Raw genomic sequence first — 26,429 nt, forward strand, 5'->3', positions numbered from 1 at the left:
GATTGGGGGAAGAGAAACAGTGAGGGACAAGTCCCGCCATGAGTTCAAGGGCAGCTAGTCACTGCTCTACCTAAAACCACAGGCAAATTATAAATGAAAGTCTTGTTCTTCATCATCATCATCATCATCATCATCACCTACTCTTTCATTAAGGGCAAACCTTACCCCTCTTCTCTCTGAGGATCTTAACAGAAGCAACTCTACCCCACAGAAAGGAAAAGTGCACCCACCAGGCTACCTTATACCCATCTCTTCCTACAGAGGTGGAGAGCCCTGCAAACGTGGCCATCAAATTAAAGCCTTCTCCTGAGAGAGCAAAGCGTGAATCCCTGCTTAAGAAATACGAAGCAATTGCTTACCCAAGATGAGGCGCACCGAGGGGAAGCCAAGCACTGAACTGCGCTACATCTGCAGTACCCAAGTCCGACTGAAGAGACTTCTGCCGGCACAGAAGGTCAGGCTCAGAGCAAACCAAATGCGTGCGTTCTGAAGTGGCTGCAGAGATGCAAACAGGAACCTCTAAATCAAGGTTCTCATTTCAGTTATCTGGCCCATGACCCAATTTTTATTTATATTTTCATGCTAAAAAGAAGATATATATTCAACTTACCGAGGAGAGCCTCATATTCCAGACCTGAGCAGGGGCTGTCTCCCCTTCTAGAGAGCTCTCTGAGGGTGGGGTCTTGAAAGGCATCAGGCACACATTCCCCAAGAGAGAAATCAGCTACATGCAAACAAAGAACAATGGATTTAAGATGAACACAGAACACTTTGCTCTGTTTAAAATACAGCAACCTCAAAAATAAAATAAAATAAGACAAAATAAAATAAAATAAGACAAAATAAAATAAGACAAAATAAGGGGCGCCTGGGTGGCTCACTTGGTTAAGTGTCTGATTCTTGATTCTAGCTAGGTCATGATCCCAAGGTCACGGGATCAAGCCCACGATGGGCTCTGAGCTGAGTGTGGAACCTGCTTGAGATTCTCTCTCTCTTTCTCTCTCTCTCTCAATCTCTCTCTCTCTCCCTCTGCCCCTCTCCTATGCTTGCTTTATCTACAACTTAAAAATAAAATAAGATAATAAAAGGAAAATTACAGCAACCTCTTTTATTTTCTTCTCTCAACACATAGGTGCAATGTAGCCAGGCAATCACCCAATCCCTGCTTCCAAAGAGAAGCCTGCTCAGTCCTCCAGCTTACCATGTTGGTGTCCTCTGACCATGTGATATCAGCATTTCCAGAATGCAAGTAGCATTTTATCCCCCCAGAGAACCCCTTGAGTGATTTGGACATCGTAGATAAGAACTCAAAGCTTCTTCGCTTCAAACTATCTTTTGCTTTTAAGTCACCACTCCAGCGGTGCCTGGGTGACTCAGTCGGTTAAGCGTTCGACTTCGGCTCAGGTCATGATATGATTCGTGGGTTCAAGCCCTGCATCGGACACTGTGCTGACAGCTCAGAGCCTGGAGCCTGCTTGGGATTCTGTGTCTCCCTCTCTCTCTGCCCTTCCCCCGTTTGTGCTCTGTCTCTCTCTCTCTCTCTCTCAAAAATAAATAAATGTTTAAAATTTAAAAAAAAAAAATAAGTTGCCACTTCAAAATAAGTGTTCTCAGTTGTGCACACCTTCAACCTTGCTTGGGCTGGCTTGACCTACCTACACATGGCCATCATGGTTTTTTGGAACTTGTCCTGTATCATTTGAAAAGTTGTTGAATACTTGCTCCTCTCAAGGACTATGCTACACTGTTCTTTTTTTTTTATGTTTATTTATTTTTGAGAGAGAGAGAGAGAGACAGAGTGTGAGCAGGGAAGGGGCAGAGAGAGAGGGAGACACAGAATCCAAAGCAGGCTCCAGGCTCCATGCTGTCAGCACAGAGCCCGATGAGGGGCTCAAACTCATGAACCAGGAGATCATGACCTGAGCCGAAGTCAGAGGCTTAACTGACTGAGCCACCCAGGCGCCCCTATGCTACATGGTTCTTGAGCAATAGTGTACTGGTAAGCCAGCAACTTACATAAACACCCACCACAGCCTATTTCAAGCCACCAATGGTTTAACAATCAGTTTGCAAAATTCCTAAAAATTTAACGATCAGCTCTTGCTGGGTGAACCGGCTCCAGCACCCCACTGAATCCGTGCAGGGTCTTGCAGGGGTAAAGCTTAGACTCGAATGGCTGCTTGAGGCTGAAAACCACAACCTCCTCCCCTTTCACATGACAGCTCCCATTTTATAGGTCGATACACACCAGAAAGTAGCCAGAAAGTGCAAAGCAGTTTATTAACTGTGATGTGGTAAAGATATCAAGAGTTACAACGTCTGTGCACATGGCCCAACAGTGCACACTCTCCCGCAAAACAAAACAAAACAAAACAAAACAAAAATGCTGTGAAATGCAGCGGTTAACAACAGTCCAACGCAGGAATCGAACGAATGGGGCTGCCTCTTCTGTTGTGCAATTAAATGACAGTCTTGGTCCGCTCTCCGGGGGGTCTTCCCGGCTCCCTTTTAGAACCGTAACTGAGTGACACGACAGAAGGTTCAGATTGAGGATTTGGCCTCCAAACATTCTCCTTAAACAGGAACATTCAACGTTCCCTCTTGAAACACCAGCGCACGATTTGGGAGTTGCGGAGACCTAGTACCTTCTCCACGAAGCCTGGGGCAAGGGGACCCGTGGGAAACACAAAGCATTTCATAAATTCACATTCGATAACGGAATTGAGAGCTCAATGCACGAAACTTGTAAGATAGTGTAGCCACGAGGAAAGCCGCCGGCAGCCAAAGAAAAATTCTGAAAGGCTTTTAACCCCCTCTGAAGCTTTCAGAATTCAATTCCCTCTCTAGACAAGGCTGGTCTTCATTTGATGTGTTCTGCATACAGAGCAGCGAGAAGAAAACGAGAGAGAGGGAGAATAGCACCTTAGAAGGTATTAAAAAGAGTACGTTTAAAAAAGTTATCTTTCTTCCATCTTTAAAAAAAAAGGAACTGCTTTTTGCTCCTTTTGGGGGTGGGGGGAAGGCTGTAACCCAGACCTCAATGTAAGAGATAAAGAAGAACGCTGACAGAAGCCTTATGACTGGTGCGACCATAAACCCACGGAGACGACTAAATCCCCAGTCTACTCTCTTACCACGAAGGATGCTGTTGTTCGGTCACTTAAAAAGAAAGGGACTTGTTCAAATCACGATCGAGGCTACAAAATAACATGACCAAGTGGTCACACAGCACCCTTTACCTACAGTGACAAGCTTACTACAACTGGATTAATCCTCATAACACACCTGAAAGGAAATTACAAGAAACCCCAGACAAACCCGGTTCCTCAATTCATGAAATGCGGTTTTAACTGGGTTCCTGTCACATCATCTCTTTCTCAGACCCACAAAAAGTCTACCCCACAATTGGGTCTCTATCTTCAAATCTCCCAGAACCCAAATTATTTACTCTTGTTGCTCAAATATGTTTTCCCCTCTCTGCTGTGGTGTCAGAGTGTCTGTCACCAGGCTGGCCCCAGACAACCATATACTTGACAAATAGCCCAAGACTCTGAGGCTCAACCACTGGAAATAAACAGTCAATGTGTCTTTGCCTCTTTCACTTCCTTACGTGACCAGAGGTAAATCGTAATATCTGTTAATGAACCAGACTCTCTTATGTATGGACTAGATTAACAAACGAGGCCAGGCCAAACCCATATCATAATTCTTAAAGGCTTTACTGATGACTTCCAGAACTAATGACCCAAATTTTTAAACATAAATCTGGGCAAAGTGATTTTTTGTGTAACACATGGGGTGTATTAGGCTATAATATGGAAACCTCCCTAGCCACCTAGTGAAGAACCATGGGAAAACAAAACAAAACAAAACAAAAAACAAAGACGGGAGGAGGGAGGATAATTTTTGTCTCTCATAATCGAGAAGTGAACTCTATCGCTCTTTTACAGAGGACTATACTATCAGCCCTTCTGGACATGTCACACGTATTACTTAGTGGCTTGTAGAAAATCCCACGTAAATTAAAATTTGAAATCAGTTGCTGCAGGAAAATGGAGGAAGCTGATATAAGGTACTGAGAGAATAGAAATGAGAAGTATAGACTATAGAGAAGTATAGACCTCACTTCCTTATGTCAAATACGACATAAACAAAAACAGTTTGCAAATACCTTGGTTCACTCATATTTGGCGCATTTTAGAACTCAGAAAAGTTCTGAAGAATAACAAAGGTCAAAAGATGATTTCCGATAAACATAAGCCTCGTTAAAGTAAATCCAACATTTGAACTCTGGAGTGGCATTTGTTAAAAAAAAAAAAAAAAAAAAAAAGATGATTTCCTTGCAAATAACTGATAAAATAGTCTATACATTTCCCCACAAAAAAAACACAAAACCTTTCGAAGCTGCACCTAGCAACACAAAAGAAAGGGATCCCTCTACGTCACCGTTCCTTTCCTTAATTGGACACTGACGACACTTTAATACTTTAAAAGCCCAGTCAAAGCAAACCATGGGCTCCGGGCCCTACCGACTCTATGGAAATTAGAGTTCCGAGTCACCCAAACACAACGGATGATGTCATTAAACCAAGGAGTACATGCTGTGCGCTGATCCGCAGCTGAAAACATTCACGGAGCAAATGCCAAAGAATACTTATCCCAAACATCTCGTCTCGCCGCACATCTGGACACTACAAGCTCCATTTCATTTTTTAAAAATATTTTGGCCTCAGCGGTGTGGCCAACATTCAGGATTTTCCCTCAAGTAACCAGAAGAAAGCACGTAACACGTTCAAGGGCAAAGGCAAAAACAAAAAGTTTCTTTCTATTCAGGAAGAGAATTCCTTCATTCAATTAGAGCATAAGTTATTAGAAGGGGTAGGTAGGAGTTTCTTCTGGGAGTTCTGGAACAGTTCATAAATATAAAAAGAACAGTTGTTCAATAAATAAATGGTTCCTAACGTCTCTACGGATGGCTTCCAGAATCCTCCGGCACAGCGATCCAAGCAGCTTCGATTCTCTGAGAGGCTTTAGCTGCCAGTGGGACGGGATATTTTCTATCAGGTGACTCTTCTTACATCATGAAGCCTTTCATCAATATGTCTCTTCATAGTCTGAATCCTGGAGGGAAAGAAAAGCAGCTGTGGTGTTTATATGAAGTATAATGCCACTGACACCACACCAGGTATAGTTCAGACCTTAGACGAAGACCACATTCTAGGACCCCCTCGGATGGAGCTCAGCGTGGGGCGACATTAACGGTGAAATTAACGTCATCGACACACCTACATCCCCATGAAATGTCACAGGACTTCAACATATTTCGTGTCTTTGGGGCTAATTTCTGTCTTGAGACCCTAGTGGTTCCCTTTTCCGTGGCGGGTATTCTTTAAAACCTCAACACGCAGGAAAAGGCGCCTGTCTGCAGCAGAACACGAGGGACTATAGTGAGGAGTTGCGGCTTCTGGGTTTCTCTGAGCACCAACCCCAGCTCCGCCCCTTGCTGGCTGTGTGAACTTTAAAGTTATTTAACGGTCTCTAAGCCTCAGTTTCCTCATTTGTAAAATGGGGGTTATAAAAATACTCATAGACACCTCATAGAAAGGCTATGAGAATTGAATGAGACCATGTATGGAAATCACTTAGCCCTGTGCCTAACACTGTCAGTGCTGTTAAAGATTGGCTACTGGTACCATTATTTTCATTCTTACTCTTATTGTTTATTTTTAAACATATATATATATTTTTTTAATGCTTACTTATTTTTCAGAGAGAGAGACAGAATGTGGGCGGGGGAGGGACAGAGAGAGAGGGAGACACAGAATCCGAAGCAGGCTCCAGGCTCTGAGCTGTCAGCATAGAGCCCCACGCAGGGCTCGAACTCATGAACAGCAAGATCATGACCTGAGCTGAAGTCGGACCCTTAGCCCCTGAGCCACCCAGGCGCCCCTCACTCTTATTATTTACATTTGTATTCATTACCTCTAACCTCAAGTGGCCCATTAGAACTACCTGGCAGACCACATTTCTCTAGGCCATTCGTTTTCCTGGATTACTGTTCCATAGCCTTCCCTCCTTCCCCAAACCTCCCTCCAGCACCTCCAGCACCTACTCCTCACTTTGTTGTCAGCTGACGACCTTGCTTTCTCCCCACATTGGGAATAGAGTAGTCGGCAGGGAAGCTTCGCAAGCTCCCATCACCGTGTGTGCCCACTCCCCTGCATCGGGGCCCAACTGTGTGGTCTTCCTTACTATTCTTATGGGTCTGCTCTCCCCGCCTTTATTTAAGGCCAGCATCCCCGCTTGTCCACTGCATCCTGGAGTTACCCCAGCAACCTCCTCTCTCCCTCCTGCAGCAGCATTTTTCCCTTTTCTACTGAATCGTTCCCATCACATACACACGTGCCGTAATTTCTCTCATCTTCAACAGAAAGGTAACCCTTGAAACACATCTCCCTGCTACCTATTGCCCTCTTTCTCTGCACCTCTTCACAGCAAAACTCCTTGCAAGAGCTGCTTACACCCACTGTCGCCAACGTCTCTCGTCGTGTTCTTTCTTGACCTTGCCCCGGTCGGGCTTTCTTCCCCGCCAACCCCGCGGAAGCTGCTTCTGCCGAGGTCACCAACGGCCCCCACACCACCAGACCGGCCAGTAATCAACCCTCAGCTCTCATTTTACTTGACCTGACTCAGCAGCAACTGACACAGCTGATCACTTTCTTTTCCCTGAAACTCAAGCTTCACTGGGCTCCCAGGATAGCAAACCCTCCTGGTTTTCTCCTAGCTTGCTGGACATTCCTTCTCAGACTCCTCTACCAATTCTTCTTCCTTTGCCAAGTCTATCCATCTTGGAGAGCTCCAGGGTTCTGGTCTACATCTAATCTACCTTTTCTATCTATTCCACCAGTTGCTAAAGTCAAGAACCAGGGAATGAAGTATCCCTGACTCCTCATTCTATCCCATATACATGAAATATGTATATAAATCCTTCTGGCTTCACCTTCAAACTATAATCAGAACACAACCACTTCTTACCACCCTGGTTCAAACCAGTACCATCTTCTCTCACCTGCATCATTGCTAAGGTCTCTTAGCTGGGCTTTCTGACTGTCAGGGTCCCCTGACCATGGTCCTACCTGTTGTCAATACAGAAGCCGGGATGACCTTTTGCAAACAGACATCAGTTCACGGTTCTGCTCTTCTCAAAAACCTCTAGCGCATCCCATTTCATTAAGAATAAACGCCCAGATCATTCCCATCACCTGCAATGTTCTATAAGATTGAGCATTCTCTCTCTGATACCAATGAATACAATTCTTCACCTTGCTTGCTTTGTTTCTGCCACGCTGGCTTCCTGGCTATTCCTAGAACATGCCAATCATGCCCACCCCCCTTAAAGCCTTTGCACCTACCATTTCTTCTGCCCAAAATGCTCCTCCAGAACAGCTATATGGCTTCCTATCTGCTTCTTTTAGGTGTCTGCTCAAATATCATTTTAGTGATGATGATATCCCTGGCCACCCTATGTAATATCATACCGCCTTCCAACCATCCCGTCTCCCTTCCCTATTTTATTTTTCTCTATAGCATTGAGGACCATCTGATATAACATATGTTCACTTATTTTTAAAAGATTTCATTAGTTACTGTTTGTACCCCAATTTATGAGAAAGTGACATTTCAGTTGTGTCTTGGAGTTATCTTTCTTTCTTTCTTTTCTTTCTTGTTTTTTAAGTAATCTCTACACCAATGTGGGGCTTGAAACCACAACCCCGTGATTAAGAGTCCCGTGCTCTACAGACTGAGCCAGCCAGGCTCCCCGAGAATGAGCGTTTTCTAGGCATGGAAAAGAATGTAAGTTATTTGAGGGCAGAGATTTTTGTCAGTATTGTTCACTCATGCTTCCTAAGTACCCAGAATCCTATCTGGCACATGTCAGAGGCTCACTAAATAACTGCTGAATGAACTAATATCTGAAAGCTGGATGAGAACCCTCTTACTTTGTGTCATCAAAGTACTCAAACCCCGAAGGGTTATAACTAGGTCCTCCTCACCGGCACTGTCCCTCGCCTTACCCATCACACTCAAGTCTGAAAACGAGAGGAACAAAAGAACGCTGCGGTCACCTGGCCAAGGGCTGAGCTTGGCAATGAGTACAAAGAGAACTCCAGCTTAAACCCGGCAATGACAGGTATGTTTCATATTAGATCGTAAGTTGCTTTTGACCTGTTTCCAATTGCACCACATCAGAGAGTCTTTCCTCCTAGGACCCTGGGACAGCCGCACGAGCCAACCAATCATGGCAAGAGCTTAAAAGGCGAGGGGTGACAGCCTTTTGAAATTTAAATCAAAACTCTGGCCTTCCGACAGGGGTACTTCCTATTGACGAAGCCACAAGTCACCCAAAAGGTTGTATCGCGCTGATTCCCCCGGGGGGAAAAACTGACACACAGCAGGAAAGTTCAATTCAGGACTCTGAGTCCGACCAGACAAAATCTGCTAGTGTGACCCGGTGGCTTAAGGCACCCATCTTTCAGGGGGTTCGCTGTCAGTTGACACAGTTCTACACGGTCCCTTCCCTAACCTGAGGACATCACTCTATGCCCATGAGACAGAAAACAAAATAATGGTTAGAATCAGCAGGGGTCGGGGCGCCTGAGTGGCTCCCTCGGTTAAGCATCCAACTCTTGATCTCAGTTCAGGTATTGATCTCAGGGCTGTGAGGTCAAACCCCGTGTTAGGCCCTGCACTGAGCATGGAGCCTACTTAAAAAAAAAAAAAAAAAAAGAATCAGTAGGGGTTCCCTGAGACCGAAACGCTTTAAGGGAAGACCTTGCCTTGGATCTATCCAAGCATCCTCTGCTGCCTCTGGGAGCAAGGGTCCCCGTAAGTCAGCAGGAAGAAGGAGCGTGAAGAGCAAACCAAGAAATGGCACGGGCTTACCAGGCACTCGGCGCAACGAACACAAAGCCTCGCCATGCAGTCGTCCGCCTCCTCCTGGTCAGTGCTGGAGAAAAAGGACAAACCAGATCTGAACAATGACTGTCCTCGGCACAGTAGAGCAGTTAAGCACGCCGCTGTTGAAGTCAGACAGGTGGCGTTTTAAATTCCAGTTCTGCCACTTACTAGCAGGGTGACTAGGCAGGTGACTTAAGCTCTGGGATAAAAAATAACCACATGTAAAACACGTCCCACAGTGCCTGACACATAGGAAGTGCCCAATAAATAGGGGTTGTTCCCAATCGTTCATTTAGAAACGAATGTATGAGCCACCACGGATGAGCCATTGTGCTGAGCTGGGGGTACAGACATAAATAAAACACTGCCCCTTAAAGAGCTCACAATCTCATGGGTGTGTGAAACCTGTTGAAACTTAATGAGTACTTTATGACACGATGTAATAAAATGTTTCAGTCTTTAAGGTCAAACTGCTATGGCAGCAAAGAGGAGGGAGTGGCCTACTCTCCGGGGTGGGGGGGAGGGGGACGACTCAGGGACACTCACGAGAAGGAGACACTTCATCTGGGTCTTCTTGTAGAACAAGGAAGAGTTTTCCAGGCAAACAAGAGAGGGAAGGGGAGGATTCCAAGTGAGAGAAAAGCATGTGGGGGAAAAAAAAAAAGACTTGAGGGTATACAGTGTGTTCAGAGAAGCAAATAAGCTCAATGCAGCTGATAGCTGGAGTGAAAGAGAAGAAATGTCAGGAAACAATGTGACCTAAGGAGGAGGCTTGTTACATTGTGCTTAGAAATAGACATTTTAGTATTTCTACCAAGAGCTCATTACCTTTTTAGCGGGCCCACAGATTCCTTGGAAAGGGCCCTCTCTCTCCCGTGAAATAATGCACACGCATGCACGTGCCCGCGCACACACACACACACACACAGAGAACATTTTAGACCCTCCCCAGGTAAGCGTTCCCTCCCAACGTTAGGAACCCCTGGTATAGACAATGGAGAATGGGAAGGGTTTTCATGCAGACTCTGTCCCCTTTTTTTTTAGTGGATTTATTCTTAGAGAAAATACTGGATCATGCCTGCTCACTGGCAACATGACGTTTCATAAATGCGATTGGATAATCACAATCCCATTAGCCCCTCAGAGCATCTGCTGACCAAGAACAGACCTTGCTGCTTTAAATCGGTTTTTGCCGTCTAAGGCTATTATTCTTAAGGCCTTCCTCACTGCTTAGGCATTTTCTGCCGGGAGACATCAGCTTGGTGTCGAAACAAGAAGGGAAAAATAACCGACTTGTTGGAATTTCCTGGCAAGTTGGAAGGAATGTGATCTCCTTGGGGATGTGTACGCAGAACCATAGCAGAGTCTAATCTGATTTCCGAAGGAGAGAGTAGGACCATACTGTTCACCCCTCCACCTCTCTCTCCGAATTAATATCCACCAGTTTCACCTCCAACGTTCCCTCTGGGACTCCTCGGCAGAACTAAACTTGGCCTGGGAAGAAGGAAAGGTGTGGATTCTGTCCACAAAGATCTCTGGGTTCTGTCCACAAAGCACAGCTCCGAAGAAGAAAGGGACAGGCTGCTCAGGGCTCCAGCCGGACTTACTCATCTGACACCTCAATAGACGACTTCTTGTAGCCAGACTTGTTCCTCTTCTTCAGCCCAGCTGATTTCCTCCCCATCCTCACCAGCAGCAGGACAACCACCACGGCTGAGGGGACGAAGACAAGGACGGAGAGGAGGGCCACGGAGGAGAGCATGATACCAAACCCTAGATGGGGGGGAAAGGGAAGGTGAGAGGGCGGGACACGCAAAAGGGCCTCCTTTGACATGAGAAAGCTTTTACTTTTGCTCGTGTATTTCTTTTTTTTTTTTTTTAATGTTTATTTATTTTTGAGACACGGACAGGCAGAGAGAGAGAGGGAGACGCAGAATCGGAAGCGGGCTCCGGGCTCGGAGCTGTCAGCACAGGACCCCACGCGGGGCCCGAACCCACGAACCGCGAGATCGTGACCTGAGCCGAAGTCCGGTGCTCAACCAACTGAGCCACCCAGGTGCCCCTGCTCTTGTATTTCTTCTGACCACAACAGGAATAAATTCATGGTAGAAGGGGTAGGAAGTACACAAAGGGACAAAAATAAAAACGTAGCCACGGTCCCACTCCCTAGGATTAACGCATTGGTATCTACCCGTCCAGTGCTTTCTTGGAGTACGTGGGTAAGGGTCTGCAGGTAGGGAGGAGAGTGCACATTTTTAGAAGGATGGATCATATTTTACAGACCGTTTCCAGACCCCTCTTTTAGGTACCATATAATAAATGTTTCTCGGGTCATTAAAAATTCCTTCTGGGTGTTATTTTTAACGGCAGTATAGTATTCTAGCACACTGAGTCATTTGTTGAACCAGGATTGCAATGCTAGACATTCAAATTGTTTCCAAGTCCTTGAACCTACAAGTTACTTTATGATGATCATCTTTGTACGTAAATCTTCATATCTGCCTCTATTTCTTTAAGATAAAATTTTACATGGCGTTCCTGGATCGAGGGGCACACAGACTCATACTACCAAACTGTCTTCCAAAAACACTATACTACTTTCTACTGCAGCCAGCAGCGTGAGTGTGACTGGATCTTTGAAACCTGAGTTACCATCTTTTTTTTTTTTTTTTTAATTTTCTGTTTTTAAAGTTTATCTATTTTTGAGACAGAGAGAGACAGAGCATGAACGGGGGAGGGGCAGAGAGAGAGGGAGACACAGAATCGGAAGCAGGCTCCAGGCTCCGAGCCATCAGCCCCGAGCCCGACGCGGGGCTCGAACCCACGGACCGCGAGATCGTGACCTGAGCTGAAGTCGGGCGCTCAGCCGACTGAGCCACCCAGGCGCCCCTAAACCTTGAGTTACCATCTTAACAAAAGAAAGGAGAGGGGCGCGTGGGTGGCTCCGTCCCTTAAGCATCCGACTTGGACTCAGGTCACAATCTCACAGTTTGTGGGTTCGAGTCCTGCGCTGGGCTCTGTGCTGACAGCTCAGAGCCTGGAACCTGCTTCGGATTCTGTGTCTGTCTCTCTCTCTCTCTCTCTCTCTCTGCCCCTCCCCAGCTCATGCTCTGTCTCTCAAAAATGAATAAATGTTAAAAAAAAAAAAAAATTTTTTTTTAAAGAAAGAGAGGGAGAAGGGAAAGGAAGGGAGACAGACAGACAGACTTGAGAAAGACCTGTGAAATGATAGGCCATCTGTAACGAACCACAGTGCCGTTCTGTATCTCTAGGTCTTTGGCTCCAATCCAACTGAGGATTAGAATAGCCACTCAGGAGTCACCAGGGAATAATGTCGGGAAAAAAAAAGGTCAGTCCTTAACCTACTTTCCTTGGGTTTCACACCAAAAGGAAACTGCTGCCCTTTCCAACATAAAAGAAGTATGCTGCCCCCCTCGTTACAGGGGGCACCCTTTCAAGACACGGGCAAGAACACGGCCTCGCAACTGAGGGCGCAAACGGACTAGGGAAATCAAATGACCTATCTTGCACACAGGTAACAAGCCCCCCTTTACGGAGGGGTTTGCCATGCATCCCACAAGACCTCTGGTCACCTGAAGTTAAAATAAAAGAGATTCACGGGGAAACTAGAACAACAATTGAATGACAGCTGCAGGTTGCAAAGTAAAGATTAAGAAATTCATCCTAAGAGACAATTAGCATGGCAGAAGTCCCCACTGACTGACTGGTTTACAAAGACAGGTAGTTTAGCTTGTCCCTGACCACCCGGGCAAGCGCCACAGGAGGCACAAAGCCCCGCAGCAGGTTGGCGGCAGTTAGCTTACCCCTCTCTGTGACCGTTAGCTCTGTCACGGGAATGTTGTGGTGCACGTCTGGGGGATTCTTCACGGCACAGCTGAATGTCCCATTGTCCTTGAGGGTAGGGTTGCTGATGCTTATAGACGCATCCCCTCTGTACACATCTCCAGCCCAGGAAATTCGATCCCGAAACGTGCCTGCTGTGGTTGGATACTGGAAAGACTGATAATGAAAAATCTAAGAAAAGCAAACACCAGAAGGAAAGAAAGTTCATTTCCAAACTGCAGTGACAATGTAAAGCTCAGTAGGTCCAAAACAAAATGCAAATGCATGATGGGTTTTCTCGGTTGGACTTTTTTTTTTTTTTTATGTTTTGTTCACCTCCATCCTATTTTTTTATTTTTATTTTTTTATTTTCACGTTTTGTTCACCTCCCTCCTATAGGCTAAAAGACAAGTTAATACAACTTATCAGGAAAAGGCCTGACAAAAGAGTCCCAGAATCCTAACTCTCGACGCTCTTCCAAATTCTCCCTGAAGTCCTAAGGCAGTAGTTCTCAACTGGGTGGGGGCAATTGGGGCCTCCAGGAGACATCTGGCAATATCTGGAGACATTTTTGGTTGTCACAGGTGGGGAGACTGCCACTGGCATCTAGTGGGTGGAGGTCAAGGGATACTGATAAAAATCCTACAGTGTGCCAGGTAGGCCCCCACAACAAAGACTTATCCAGCGCAAAATGTCAGTAGTACCAAAGCTGAGAAACCCTTCTTTTTTTTTTTTATAAATTTTTTTTTTTTTTTTGAGACAGAGAGAGAGAGTATGAGCAGGGGAGGAGCAGAGAGAGAGGGAGACACAGAATCCAAGGCAGGCTCCAGGCTCTGAGCTGTCGGCACAGAGCCCGACGCAGGGCTCGAACTCGCGAACCGTGAGATCATGACCTGAGCCAAAGTCGGACGCTTAACCGACTGAGCCACCCAGGCACCCCAGGGAAACCCTACTCTAAAGTCACAGCTAATTATTTGTATACCACCTTATGGTTTGCAAATGATTCCCATAGATTTACTCACTTGAGTGTCATAACAACGGTGAACTATCCATGGGGCTGGTACAACTATTCCAAATTTATAGAAAGGGAAACAAGCCCAAAAACTAAGCGAGCTACTCAAAGGCACACAGCTAGTAAGTGGGCAAGGGAAGGTACTTGTTCATTCTCAAATATTCTCTTATGATATAGTCAAGCGTCTCTCAAGTTATCTTGGCAATTAATACAAACCCACCCCAAGTCAAATACGTGATCAGTACTCAATGAATGTCTGTTGAATCAAAACGACGTTGCTTCAGATCAATTATCAGACACTTTGTCACCAAAAGCACCTCAGTATATGTCTGGTGGTGGGCCAGGCAAGTACTACAGTACAATATGATCTTTCTCTCTTATGCAACGTTTCAAGGCCTTCCTCTTTATCTGTTTACTTGGTACCTTCCCATTTGCAAGCACTCAATTGCCCAATTTTGAAGAGCAACTTCCCGGAGAAGATGCTGAATCACTTCTCAGTTCCATTATCCATGTATCCATTCGACAAATATTTACGGCACCCCTACTATGCGCTAGGCACTGGGTTAAGCAAAAGGATATGGTGAGAGCCAAACAGGCATAGTCAGTCCCTGCTGTCATGAATCTTCCGGTCTAAGGGGGAAATTCAGATAGGAAGAAATAATAACGTGTGTGACGAGCGCCATGAGACAGGAGGGAGGGAGGGAGCACCCGGCGGGCTCGGTCGGTGGATCAGCGACTCTTGATCTCGAGCCCCACTTTGGGTGTAGAGATTACTTAAAAATCAAATCTTGAAAACAAAGAGGGAGGTGAAGAATGCCGACCACTGATCATCAGCATCTCTGTAAAAGGGCTTGAAGCTCCTCACTGACAAAACAAATCCTGCTGTGTATCTCTAAGATTAATCCAACCTGCAGGTTCCACGTTAAACTGGTGACTCTCTAATACTCGCTAACCGATTACTCAGACAGAATCCTGACTGACTTGGCCTGGACTTCGACATCATGTAACGGGGCTTTAAAAGTCCACTGATTCCAGGGGGCGCCTGGTGGCTCCGTCGTTTGAGCGGCTGACGTCAAATCAGGTCAGGATCTCACGGTTTGTGAGTTCGAGCCCCGCGTCGGGCTCTGTGCCGACAGCTCAGAGCCTGGAGCCTGCTTCGGATTCTGTGTCTCCCTCCCTCTCTGCCCCTTCCCCACTAGCACTTGGTCTCTCTCAAATAAATAAATAAATAAGCGTTTTTAATAAATAAATAAAGGGGGGCGCCTGGGTGGCGCAGTCGGTTAAGCGTCCGACTTCAGCCAGGTCACGATCTCGCAGTCCGGGAGTTCGAGCCCCGCGTCAGGCTCTGGGCTGATGGCTCAGAGCCTGGAGCCTGTTTCCGATTCTGTGTCTCCCTCTCTCTCTGCCCCTCCCCCGTTCATGCTCTGTCTCTCTCTGTCCCAAAAATAAATAAACGTTGAAAAAAAAAAATTTTAAAAAAAATAAAATAAAATAAATAAAGGTCCGCTGATTCCAATGCAGGTGAGCTTGCTGGCTTTCTAATCAGTCTCACAGAAAAAACAGCACCATATGAGAACTGCTATTTGCATTTAAGGTTTCTGACCCAAGAAGATTCCCACTGCTTGCGCTGTCCTGCTTTTGGCCAAGGAGGCAGAGCCAACTAAGGCCAGCTATAGTTTTCCGATAACTCAAAACAAAATGAACTGTTTTAAGAAGAGGGACCAGGAATACAGCCTAGCTTCCTTCACTGCAGCCCCCTACCTGGTTCCAAGCTCTGTGGCTCTCAATAATGGGTCCTGAAACAAAACCCAAACCTTATATATTAAGATCAAAGAGAAAGTTTCCCAGGGAAGAACACAGTATAAACAAACTAGGGATACTTTCGAAAATACAGCTATGACATTTGCATCCTCGATAGCATCTTTCCTGAACAAAGGATGCTGCTGGAAGCATAAAGAGAAAGGGTTTTTTAATAGCATTGCAATCTCCAATTAGACATCAACAATGGGATCTGGGCCATAAATGTGTGTTATATGTGTGTATAAAGTATATTGCTTCTAACGTTGCAAGGCCATCTGTCACCAACAGCATCTGTCATCAACACGAGGTGCCACCATCCCCTTTGAAGGGAACTATATAAATCAGTGCAGATGTTTACATGCTAGGACACGGTGCCAAGATAAATCTACTGAGAACAGATACACAAACAGATACACCCATTGAGACAACCTCATGCCACAGGAAATGAGCAGCTTTATGAGACAGGATGTCTATGACTGGGACCGATAGAATTTTTTCTAGCCAGCAGTCCTGGAGACACTCGTGGTAGTACTTGGAATCTGAAAATAAGCTAGGAAAACATGCAAAAAGAAACAACAAACGGGAAACAAAAGTGAACCACATTTCCTCTGAGTTTCTGGCAATTTTTTTTTCCTATATAGCGTATTTACAAAATCCTCCCATAGAACAATAAAAAGCCGTACGTGACCAAATGGATGCCATATAGGACAGAAGCTTATCTTTGATTCTAAGATGAGAAGGTCTAAGGGGGGCCTGGGACTTGGAGTAAAAGGACTCCAGAGCTGTGGGCCACAGAAGACTCAAAGAAGTTTCCTCAAGAGGAAATACTCACGGATTCGGTACGACTGCTGCTGGGGGGTCGGTACGTCCAGTCTATGGTGAGTTTGTCAGTGATAGATGAAGTCGACCTGAAGGTGCATTTCAACTTGATCTTCTCTCCAACGTAACCCCGGACATGCGCATCCGCTTTAATCTCCAAGGAAAGGGCGATGTAAACACCTAATCAGAGCAAAGCCCAAACATTTAAAAGGTATGCGGCTGGGCGGGATATACAGATGTGAGTGAACAGTGCGGAGACACTATCATTTTCAGGGCTCTCGGCGTAACAAATCTCTTGTCAGGCAGGCCCAAAAGGCCAAGGAGCAGATATCTGCGTTAACCAAGGAGAGTATTTTTGTCAGTTTGCGATATTCAGTCACAGCACGAATGCTTGGGTGAAAACCTGAAACCTAAACACCATCTAAAACCTAAAAAATCTAGAACACCAGCATCTTTCCAAAGACAGACTGTGGCCAAATGAAGTACAAACAAGTCGGTCTGCCCACAGCAGCTGAAAGGCAAAGCCACTCACTCCCCCTCGACACACACACATCCGCCCCACCCCCACTCCCCGCCAGGAATTACGGCAGCTGTTGTGGTCGAAGGGACTTATCCCCAAGTACAGCACAGTTGTAACCCAAAGCTACCGCTGTCTCGACCACCAGCAAAATGAGAACAGGAAACAAGAATAGGGCATTTTGTTTCAAAGAATTTTAGAAAGCTGCTCCGAGGTTCTATCTGGTTGTATTTTATTCTTCCCTCCGGTTAATGAATCCCACATCCATTAAACGTAAATCATGGGGGAAGAAAACAGAACAATTTAATGCATTCTGAAATGTAAAAATAAAGGGGCACCTGGATGGCTCAGTCGGGTAAGCGTCTGACTTGGGCTCAGGTCATGATCTCACTCTTCATGAGTTGGGGCCCCCGTGTTGGGCTCTGTGCCCACAGCTCAGAGCCTGGAGCCTGCTTTGGGGTCTGTGTCTCCCTCTCTCTCTGCCCCTCCCCCGTTCATGCTCTGTCTCTCTCTGTCCCAAAAATAAAATAAAACGTTGAAAAAAAAAAAAAAGTAAAAATAAGATATCGTTTCTAAACCCTCCAGAGATTGAACTCTTGCCAAAACAGGCTCAGATATCCAAATCTGGCATCCCAGTTCCCCCTGGAAGAGCTTCCGCTTTCCTCTGACCAATCCCCTCCGCGTTCAGCGAACGCAGAGGAGAAATTTATCTTCCACCAGAGAGTCATTTTTTAGGAAATTCACCCGCACTTTGTTTTCCCCGCTTCCTTCTCCACTGCAACAAGCCATGATTCTTTCGGCAGGCCAAAGGCGGAACGGAGCAGCAAGGTTTCAGAGCGCGAACCCACACACCAATCTGAAAACCAGCAGGCCCTCCGGTCGAGGCAAACCCCAGCTGAATTACTTGCTGGCCCTGTGGTTTTAGCAAGTTACTTTAGTCTTCAGTTTCTCACCCTGGTGGGCATGAGAATAACAGCGCTGGCCTCAGTAGGTCACTGTGAGGAATAAATGAGTGAAAATAGGTGTAACACTGGAAAGCCTGCCTACCCCTGAATAAGCGCCCCGTGCATGTTAGATGGCTTCAACCTTATTACGGCCACCTCTTCAGTTCTGCCTACACTCTCTCAACCCTGCCCGTCACAGACCCAGCTATGAGTCATCAACGCCTTCACCTCTGTCTGCTTTGAATCATTTTTCTTGCTCTTCTCAAGATAATCTAGTCTGTTCGCATTCCTCTTAAAAGGAGGAGACCAAGGCTGAGCTCACAACTCGAATGAGATCTGACCCATCTCAAAGATAAGGATTACTTCTGTTTCCTCCATCGCATCCACTCTGGCTTTGCCATGCTAGATCTGTCGTTCCTTCTATGACTTTGCAAATGATGTTCCTCTGCCCCAAAAGCCTTCATCCCTCAGCCCCTACTCTCTCCTGAGCCCTCACTCCCGATCCACCTTACTCATTACTCAAGAACAAGCTCAAAAACTGGGAGCTGGAGGGGCACCTCAGTCAGTTGAGCATCCAACCTCGGCTCACGTCATGATCTCACGGTTCGTGGGTTTGAGCCCCACGTCGGGCTCTGGGCTGACAGCTCGGAGCCTGGAGCCTGCTCCGGATTCTGTGTCTCCCTCTCTCTCTGCCCCTCCCCCACTCGCGCTCTGTCTCCCTTTGTCTCTCAAAAATAAATAAATGTAAAAAAGAATTTTTTTTTTTAACTGGGAGCTGAAAATGGATGGATAATCTACACTCTCCCCATATTACTCCTTTATCCTAAAACGTAAGTACAGTCGAGAGATTTGAAAAGCATGGATTTAGAATTAGATAGACCTGGACCTCCGTTCTAGCCCAGCTACTTTCTAGCTGTAAGATTTGGATCACAGTTGCCTAACCTACTCAAGCTTCAGTTTCCTCCCTTGGTAAATGGAAGAGCGACAAGGCCTACTTCCTTGGATCACTGCTAGGATCTAGTAAGATTAAATAAGATAACACAAAAATGCTTAGCATAGCGTCTGAAATAGAATCTTCCAATAAATGTTAGCTGTTGTTATTAAATGAACACCACAAACATTCAAAAACCTTCAATAATTCCTTCTTGAGCTGTAGAATAAAATCCAAACAGTGAACAGACTGGCCCCAAACTTCTACTCCACCCACTTACCCGTCCCCTCCATCCCTTCCACCATGCCCAGAATATCCACCATTTCCCAAATTTACTAGGTCCTTTCACGCCACTGTGCCTCTCTTCGAATGTGGCATTGTCTGGAAGGCTCTCCCCAGTCCTACCAATCCTGCCTGTGTGCACCACCCCCACGGTGTTCACACACCTTCAAGACCCTGTCCAAATAGCGGCCCCCTCTGTGATGCCTTCCCAGATTCATCTGGGTGCAGTTGACTGTTCTTTCTTCACTGTTTTCATAACAAATAGTACATAATGCTCCTCAGGTACATATACTGTTGATTGCCCTCAATTTATAAAGACTATTTCCCCTGTTCGTGAGCACCTTGAAGGCAAAAATTCAGAGGGAAGGGAGCAGACACAGACTGAGAGAAAGAGGTGGACAGGTCACCAGAAATTCTAGTATAGGAACCAAGTGTGCTCATTAGTCACGCAGTCTCTTCCACTCCCCCTTTTTTACAGTATTTCCAACATTCTTAAGTCCTCTACACCCTTTTCTTTCCAGTGCACCCATTCAGGAAAAGCTCAGCCCGAGATGACCTCCTAGGCTGTGGCTGGTGTACGGTAAAGGAGAAAAATCACACAACTGCACAGATAGTTACCATGAGAAATTCATGGATTCCACCCATAGCTGAGCCCTTAAGGCAGCAGCCTTGATCAGCTCCTCTTTCGGATTCCTCACACCTTTGCCATTCTCACCATCCTCTATGCAACCTCCAAATCCCTCTTTCTCAGAAGAAAACGTTTCCTCTTACTTTTTTCAAGAAATGTGAGGCTTTACAAACTGCCCAGCCACGCATTTTCCTGCATCTACACCCACCCATACTTTCAGTCTGAAAGGGTGTGGTGTCCCTTTTCCTATGCAAGGCCATCCTCTTTGGTCCTGCCTTGGAGCCCTCCCCTCCAAGCCCTGCTTCAGCAGAAAAACCCTCTCTACTATCTTCCACCTCTTCCTTTCCAGAGGGCCCTCTCCCCGCTCAGCCTCTTCGTTTCAACACAAAGAAGTCTCTCCCATCCTTAAAAATGGGTAGACAAATAACAATAAAACAAAATAATAATGATCTTCCCTTAACCCCATGATACTATGTGTTACCAGCTACTGCCCTCTCTTTCGTTTCTAAGCCAAGTTTGTGAAAGAGTAGGATACACCTGGCATCTCCATTTCCCCCCTTCCCATTCACTTCTGGACCCCTATAGCACAATCCAGACGCCACTACCATTTCTGGTAAAGAGCATCATGTCCTAAAACTGGAAAAACTCCAATAGGTGTCCTCCTATCCTGATTTTATTGGATCTCTCTAAAGCGGGGACTGCTTGCTCCTAGACCTTCTCCATCCCAAGGCTTTCTTGACAATACACTTATTCACTCACTCACTCTTCAAACATATAGTAATTGAGCATCCATTTGTGTGCCACCCTCTGAGCCTGGAATTAAACATGAGCAAAATACATATGCTCCCTATTTTGGAGCTTAAAATACATCAAAAGTTCAACATATCAATCAAATCAATCACAAAGACAAACGTGTAATTACAAAACCTGGCGAGTACTCTGAAGCAAAGACCAAGAGAGTAGCAGAAATGCACCTATTACAGTAGGGGAGCAGGGAGTGGTTAATGAAAGCTTCCCTGAAAAAGTTGCTTTTTGAGTTGAGCTCTGAAGGAAGGGTGACAAAGTGAGGAGAGGGAGAGCATTCCCGGTAGAGAATACAACATATGCAAAGGTCCTGTGCCAAGTAGGAACACAGGCAGCCAAGGAACCGAAAGGAAGGCAAACAGCATGAGAGAAAGGGAGATGTGGATGGGTGGTAAGCAGGTCATACAGAACCTTAAAGATTTGGGTCCTTATTCTTAGAGTAGTGGGAAGCCATGGAAAACAGTTAAATGTGGGACTGAGTGAAAAAAAGACATGATGAGGTTTTCATTTTTAAAAGATCACTCTAGGGAAGACACTGAGGAGGAGTCAAGAGTAAATATAAGGAGATTACTTAGAAAACTGCTCCAATAGCCAAGTGAAAAATAAAGCTTGAACTAAGACGGTGGTAGTGGACATGGAAAGACCCAGGAAGACCATACTTACAAAGTAAAACCAGTAAGAATTGGTGGCAGACTGGTTGTGGAATGTTAGGGAAACAGAGTATCAAGGAGGACTCCCAGGTTTCTGACTTGGTGATACCCATTCACTGACACAGGAAAGACTAGAGAAGGGAAGGGGAGAAAGCGTTAGCTTGATGTCGGATAAGTTTAATGGGCCTTTGAGATAGCCAAGAGATAATGTCAGTGGACAGTTGGTGTAGGGTGAGGGTCAGCAAACTATGGCCCACTGGCCAAATCTAACGTAGGATGACTCTTTGTAAATAAAGTTTTATTAGAACACAGCCACATTTATTCATTTAGATATTGTCTAGGGCTGCTTTTGCGCTACTCAAGCCGAGGTGAGCAGTTGCAACAGAGACCTATGGCCCACAAAGCCTAAAATATTTATCCTCTATCCTTTTACAAAAGTTTGCCGGCCCTGGTTTAGAGCAAAGAAGAAATATGTGAGTTACAGTTATAAGTCAGAATCTCCTTAATGTCCCTCCAGCCCTCCAGCCATCTCCACACTGATTGTGTCACACACACACACACACACACACACACACACACTCCACATGTGATTTAAGTTAACCCAATCAAAGTATACGTCTCAAAAAATTTGCTGGAAAGTTATTTAAAGACTCTATGCCTTATTCATGTTCCTCTCTCTGTCTGGAATTTACTTACTCCCTATCTCTAACTACTACTTCTCCTTCTCCTCCTCCTTCTTCTTTTTTTAAGTGTATTTATTTATTTGGGGCTGGGGGGGCGGAGAGAGAGAGAGAGAGAGAGAGAGAGAGAGAGAGAGAGAGAGAGAATCATCAGGGGAGGGGCAGGGAAGCAGGGGAGGGGGAGTGCGGACAAAGGATCAGAAGCAGGCTCCGCACTGACAGCACAGAGGGCTCAAACTCAGGAAACATGAGATCATGACCTGAGCCAAAGTCAGATGCTTAACCCACTGAGCCAGCCAGGTGCCCCTCAACTTCTTTCAAGATTGAACTTTGGTGGCACATCCAGGAAGTCTTCCCTGTATCCTCATGGCTGATTAAGGGCATCTCTTCTGTGCTTCCACAGTTTCTTGCACATTTCTCTCTTAATACCAGATTCTAAAATTATCTATTGGCTTGTCTGTCTTCTCCAATAGAGGCTGAGCTCATCAAAACAGAACCCAGGGCATTGTGGATGCTCAGTACTATTCAACTGAACCAAATCAACTCAGTTTCCTTTTTATGAAACAAAAATTCTTGCCAAACAAGCATAAAATCTACAAGTTCTGGCCAAGTTTTGGTTACTGAATTAGAGTAAGTACCCCATTAATAAGTCTACCTAACAACCAATTTCTTGTTAATATATCTTAACTCTGTGTTCATTAGCATGATTTCACCACAAAGTTATCAATATGTAAAGTCACTTTACTGAAATCTAAAAATTGGATAAGTGGGTCTTAAGTATATAGAGAAAAGTAAGATCCATGGATGAACTAAACTAATGTACCTGTCTCTCCCTTGCAGGGAGAAGGGATAATGACCAGAAGGAAGTATAAGGAAGGCTTCTGGAGTACCAGTGACACTTTAAATCCTGACTTAGGTGCCAGTTACCCGGGTATGTTTAGTTTCTAAAAATTAGTTTCTAAAAATTTAGTTTCTAAAAATTAAAAGTATGTTACAATCAATAGATGTAAAATAATTTGTCTACTCTACCCAAAAAATAAAATAAAATAAAATAAAATAAAATAAAATAAAATAAAATAAAATAACTAATCCACTGTTACATTCATTCGGAAATTTTCATCCTAAACCCAATGTATTTAGGGATATTTATATTTTCTCCTGAGTAAAAAAGCATTCTTGCCAAGTCAAAATAGCCAACAACAGAAATATAACCATTAACAAGTTTTTTTTTTAATCTGGGAGGAAAACAAGAATATCACGCTGAAACATATGTAATTTTATGCACAGAAGGAAAGAAAAAAATATGACAAAACAAAACTCCAAGTTTTACGCACTCAATTTCCCAGAATACAAAGCTGTCAACGTTTGCTTCACAAAAGTGCACACTTAAATGGAGAAAAGCGTAAGAACCCTAGGCTGCCTAAACTATCGTTTCCACGTACTTGACAACTGATATAACGGGACTATGTTTACAAATTGGAGAATTCAAACAAGCTAATCATTTAATGGGTCCTATCTTTGAAGGGGAAAAGCAGATAAACACTGGTGTGAAACAGATTCCAAAAAATGGGTGAACTTTGAAAACATGCTAAGTGAAAAAACCTAGCCACAAAGGAATATATATTGTATGATTCTATTTATGTGAGATGTCCAGAATAGGCAAATCATTGCAATAGAAAGTAAATTGGTGTCTGCCCCTGGGCAGGGGAAGGGAGGAATGGGGAGTGACTTAATGCATATGGAGTTTCTCTTTGGGGTGATGAAAACATTCTAAAGTTGATTATGGTGGTGATTGCACAAGTCTGTGAACACCCTAAAAAACACTCAATTGGACCTTTTAAATGGGTAAATTGTATGGCATGTGAATTCTATCTGAATAAAGCTATGTTGAACTTATTTATTTTGAGAGACAGTGAGAGACAGAGCGTGGAGGGGCAGAGAGGAAGAGAGAGAGAGAATCCCAAGCAGGCTCCACGTGGAGCCCCCACACTGGGGCTCAAACCCACGAACCAAACCAAGAGATCAGGGCCTGAGCCAAAGTCAGCTCTAAAAACAAAAGACAGGGACACCTGGATGGCTCAGTCAGTTAAGCATCTGACTCTTGGTTTCAGCTCAGGTCATGATCTCAGTGTTCAGGGGTTCCCGGGGCTCTGGGCTATCAGGGCAGAGACTGCTTGGGATTCTCTGTCTCCCTCTCTCTCTCTCTCTCTGCCCATGCCCTGCTTTCTCTCTCTCTCAAAAATAAATAAATAAACATTAAAAAATAAAATAAAAGACAAAGATAAATCAACTCAAGTACATACAGGTTACAAACTTTGAAGTTTGAATTATTTGGTCTGCTATAATTGATGGATGCTTTTCTATGTGAAACGACATCAAGTTTGCGAAACCATTCATCATTTCTAGATTTTTTTTTCTCAATAGGATAACTTTTGAATATCTGGGGGATGGGGAGAGATGAAACTAGGATTACAGTAGGTCAGTCTACATATTATATTGCAAAATAATTTAGCTGAAAAACTGGACACCTGTGATGACACAGAGAGCTGGGAGGGACCAAGGAGTGTGCTGGCAACATGGATATTAGTCATCAAATAAATAAAAACTTCCTGGCCTTACATGCTAAGATTTAGAACTGATGTCTTTATGTTAAAGCCCCCCTTCAGAAATTCCCTCTTAACCACAGGGAAATTTTATGAAATTAACAATTCACTCTGATCTATTAACATACGACTTCCTGAGAAGACACACACACACACACACACACACACACACACACACAAATGCAGGACATAATGGCACCCTAAAACGAAGGCAATTAGGTTGGGCTGAAATGTATGCAATTTGAAAATTGCATCAAAGCAAAATGTATCCAAATCCTTAGAACGCGCCATAGCGTGAAGACTGCACTTCTGATATTGGTTAATAGATTAAGATGTTAACAGAAAATGTATGTCCTTTCTTGTAGTTTAAAAATGTCGTTAAAATGCTCCAGCAGTGGCTTTTCCTCAACCAAATGCCTCTCCAGCGTTAACGAAATCACAGCACATCCCTTCTGTGACCAATGCCCATTTTACTTCCTAGTCCCTGACAACCACCTACAAAAAACAAACGTACCAACAGTTACCACTCTCTGTCCCCAAATTACTGAGCCAAACTACTGAGCACTAGAACTGGCCCATCCTAATCAGGGCACACAGCCCACAAAACCACAGCAGGGTCAACCGCTGATAAGTCATCACAGGATAGGACGGGGTGCCCCCGAAGCCAGAGCCCTCCGTGGTTCTATGAAGTCGTGCCAGCACCACGATACAAAGCGAGTCACGCAAAGGGTCCGTCGTCCCCAGCGCTCAGGAAATGCACTGACAGGCTGCTCAGTGGGTGGCGAATACTGGAAGAGAGCGGCCTCCCCACACCCTCACATTTCCTGCATTGCTAGAAGCCATGTGGGGGCTTTCCTGAGACCCCCCCACACACCGGAACCGGAAAACCGACCATCTTCCCTAACCCCCCGGCCGGAAGTTGGGGGAACCAGCCGGCGCACTCACCCTGGAAGAGCAGGACGCCCAGCAGTGGGAGCAGAGCGCAGCCACGGCCTCCACCCGCTCCGCTCTGCTGCATCCCGACAGCTCTCTGGATGCTTGCACACCTTGTTTACAGCTCCCGGTAACCACACAGGTGATACCGGAAGTGACGTCAGGGCGGGAGGTCGCGAGAACGCTTCAAATGGCGATTCGAGGTTGCCATAGGAACGTGGCATCCTTCCAGGGCCACACCTGAAACTTGCTCCGACAAGCGATTCTTTTAAGTTTCGAGTAAGAATTAATTACTCCCTGTTGCTTGACGGTGAAGTAAGCCACCGACTTTGGAAAAATTACAATTTATTTGTGTGGGATTCTGCAGTACTAAATAGTCTCGATTCTCCGACTCTCTTCCAGAGGTCTTTAAATAGGTTTCTAGAGTTTTGGTTAGGAGAGATCTAGGAGACCGTACAGCATCAGTCAATAAATATGTATTAGGCCTTCATGATAAATGTGTATCTCAAGTGTCTTTAGTGCCTGGGTTTTTATGTGTTGCTGTTCGAAAGCCAGCTAAGTGCCTACGTAAATTGGGTGTTTATTAAACTGCCGTTCACAGTGGCAATGATGAAATCAGTACAACATGTAATAGAGGGGGAAAGGAACTGGATTTGTGTATCTTTGGGTGGGAAAAGTGAGAAAGTAATGTTTTCACCGTGCTGGAAGCTCTGCGATGGTGTCACGTTCTTCTAAGAGGCGGGATGGTACCCTGCTACAATTGTTGGTCAACCTATTCTCCTGGAATCTGCGTGTTTAATGACATCAAGAGAAGAACAAAAGTCCATGTTTCAGCTTTTGGGAAGGCTTAATAACTTTTCATTTTTCAGTTCCCATTCCGTTACTAGATGTGAAAGCTAGTGGTTTTCTCTATGAAAAACGTGATGTTAGAGTACCAAACAGAACATGATACCCTTCCTAAGAAAGAGTACCCAGACTAAGTAGTTTGTTGTGCCCAATTCCCAATTATCCGAAGCAATGTAGAA

At 45.1% G+C, this 26,429-nt stretch overlaps 2 protein-coding genes across 8 annotated transcripts in view; both read right to left on the reverse strand.

Annotated features, from left to right (window-relative positions):
- Positions 1–1,218, reverse strand: part of JAML (junction adhesion molecule like) — a 28,075-nt gene extending 26,857 nt beyond the window's left edge. For 2 of the 4 annotated variants that reach the window (XM_047878092.1, XM_047878091.1), the window contains exons 1-2: positions 611–724; positions 360–495 (exon numbers count right to left, since the gene is read on the reverse strand). The gene's annotated coding sequence lies outside the window, so the exon portion shown is untranslated. Of the gene's footprint in view, positions 1–359; positions 496–610; positions 725–1,201 lie in introns of those variants that run through there. The other 2 variants (XM_047878090.1, XM_047878093.1) reach the window with 2 other exon arrangements.
- A 1,043-nt stretch (positions 1,219–2,261) lies between these two features.
- MPZL3 (myelin protein zero like 3) lies at positions 2,262–25,563 on the reverse strand. Of its 4 annotated transcripts, none has more exons than XR_007156295.1 (7): positions 25,417–25,563; positions 16,446–16,612; positions 12,783–12,993; positions 10,566–10,731; positions 9,505–9,528; positions 8,944–9,007; positions 2,262–5,121 (listed from the first exon to the last, which is right to left on the reverse strand). XR_007156295.1 is itself a non-coding variant. In XM_047878094.1 (6 exons), exons 1-6 carry the CDS (start codon positions 25,487–25,489, stop codon positions 5,095–5,097), a joined length of 708 nt encoding a protein of 235 aa, XP_047734050.1. In that variant the 5' UTR covers positions 25,490–25,563; the 3' UTR covers positions 2,262–5,094. The 4 variants fall into 4 exon arrangements, 1 of the variants encoding a protein (XP_047734050.1); XR_007156294.1 differs by having other exon boundaries at positions 9,505–9,531; XR_007156293.1 differs by having other exon boundaries at positions 8,944–9,531.
- Positions 25,564–26,429: the final 866 nt, after the last annotated feature.

Source organism: Prionailurus viverrinus, chromosome D1 (assembly GCF_022837055.1).
Source record: "Prionailurus viverrinus isolate Anna chromosome D1, UM_Priviv_1.0, whole genome shotgun sequence".
Lineage (NCBI taxonomy): Eukaryota > Metazoa > Chordata > Mammalia > Carnivora > Felidae > Prionailurus > Prionailurus viverrinus.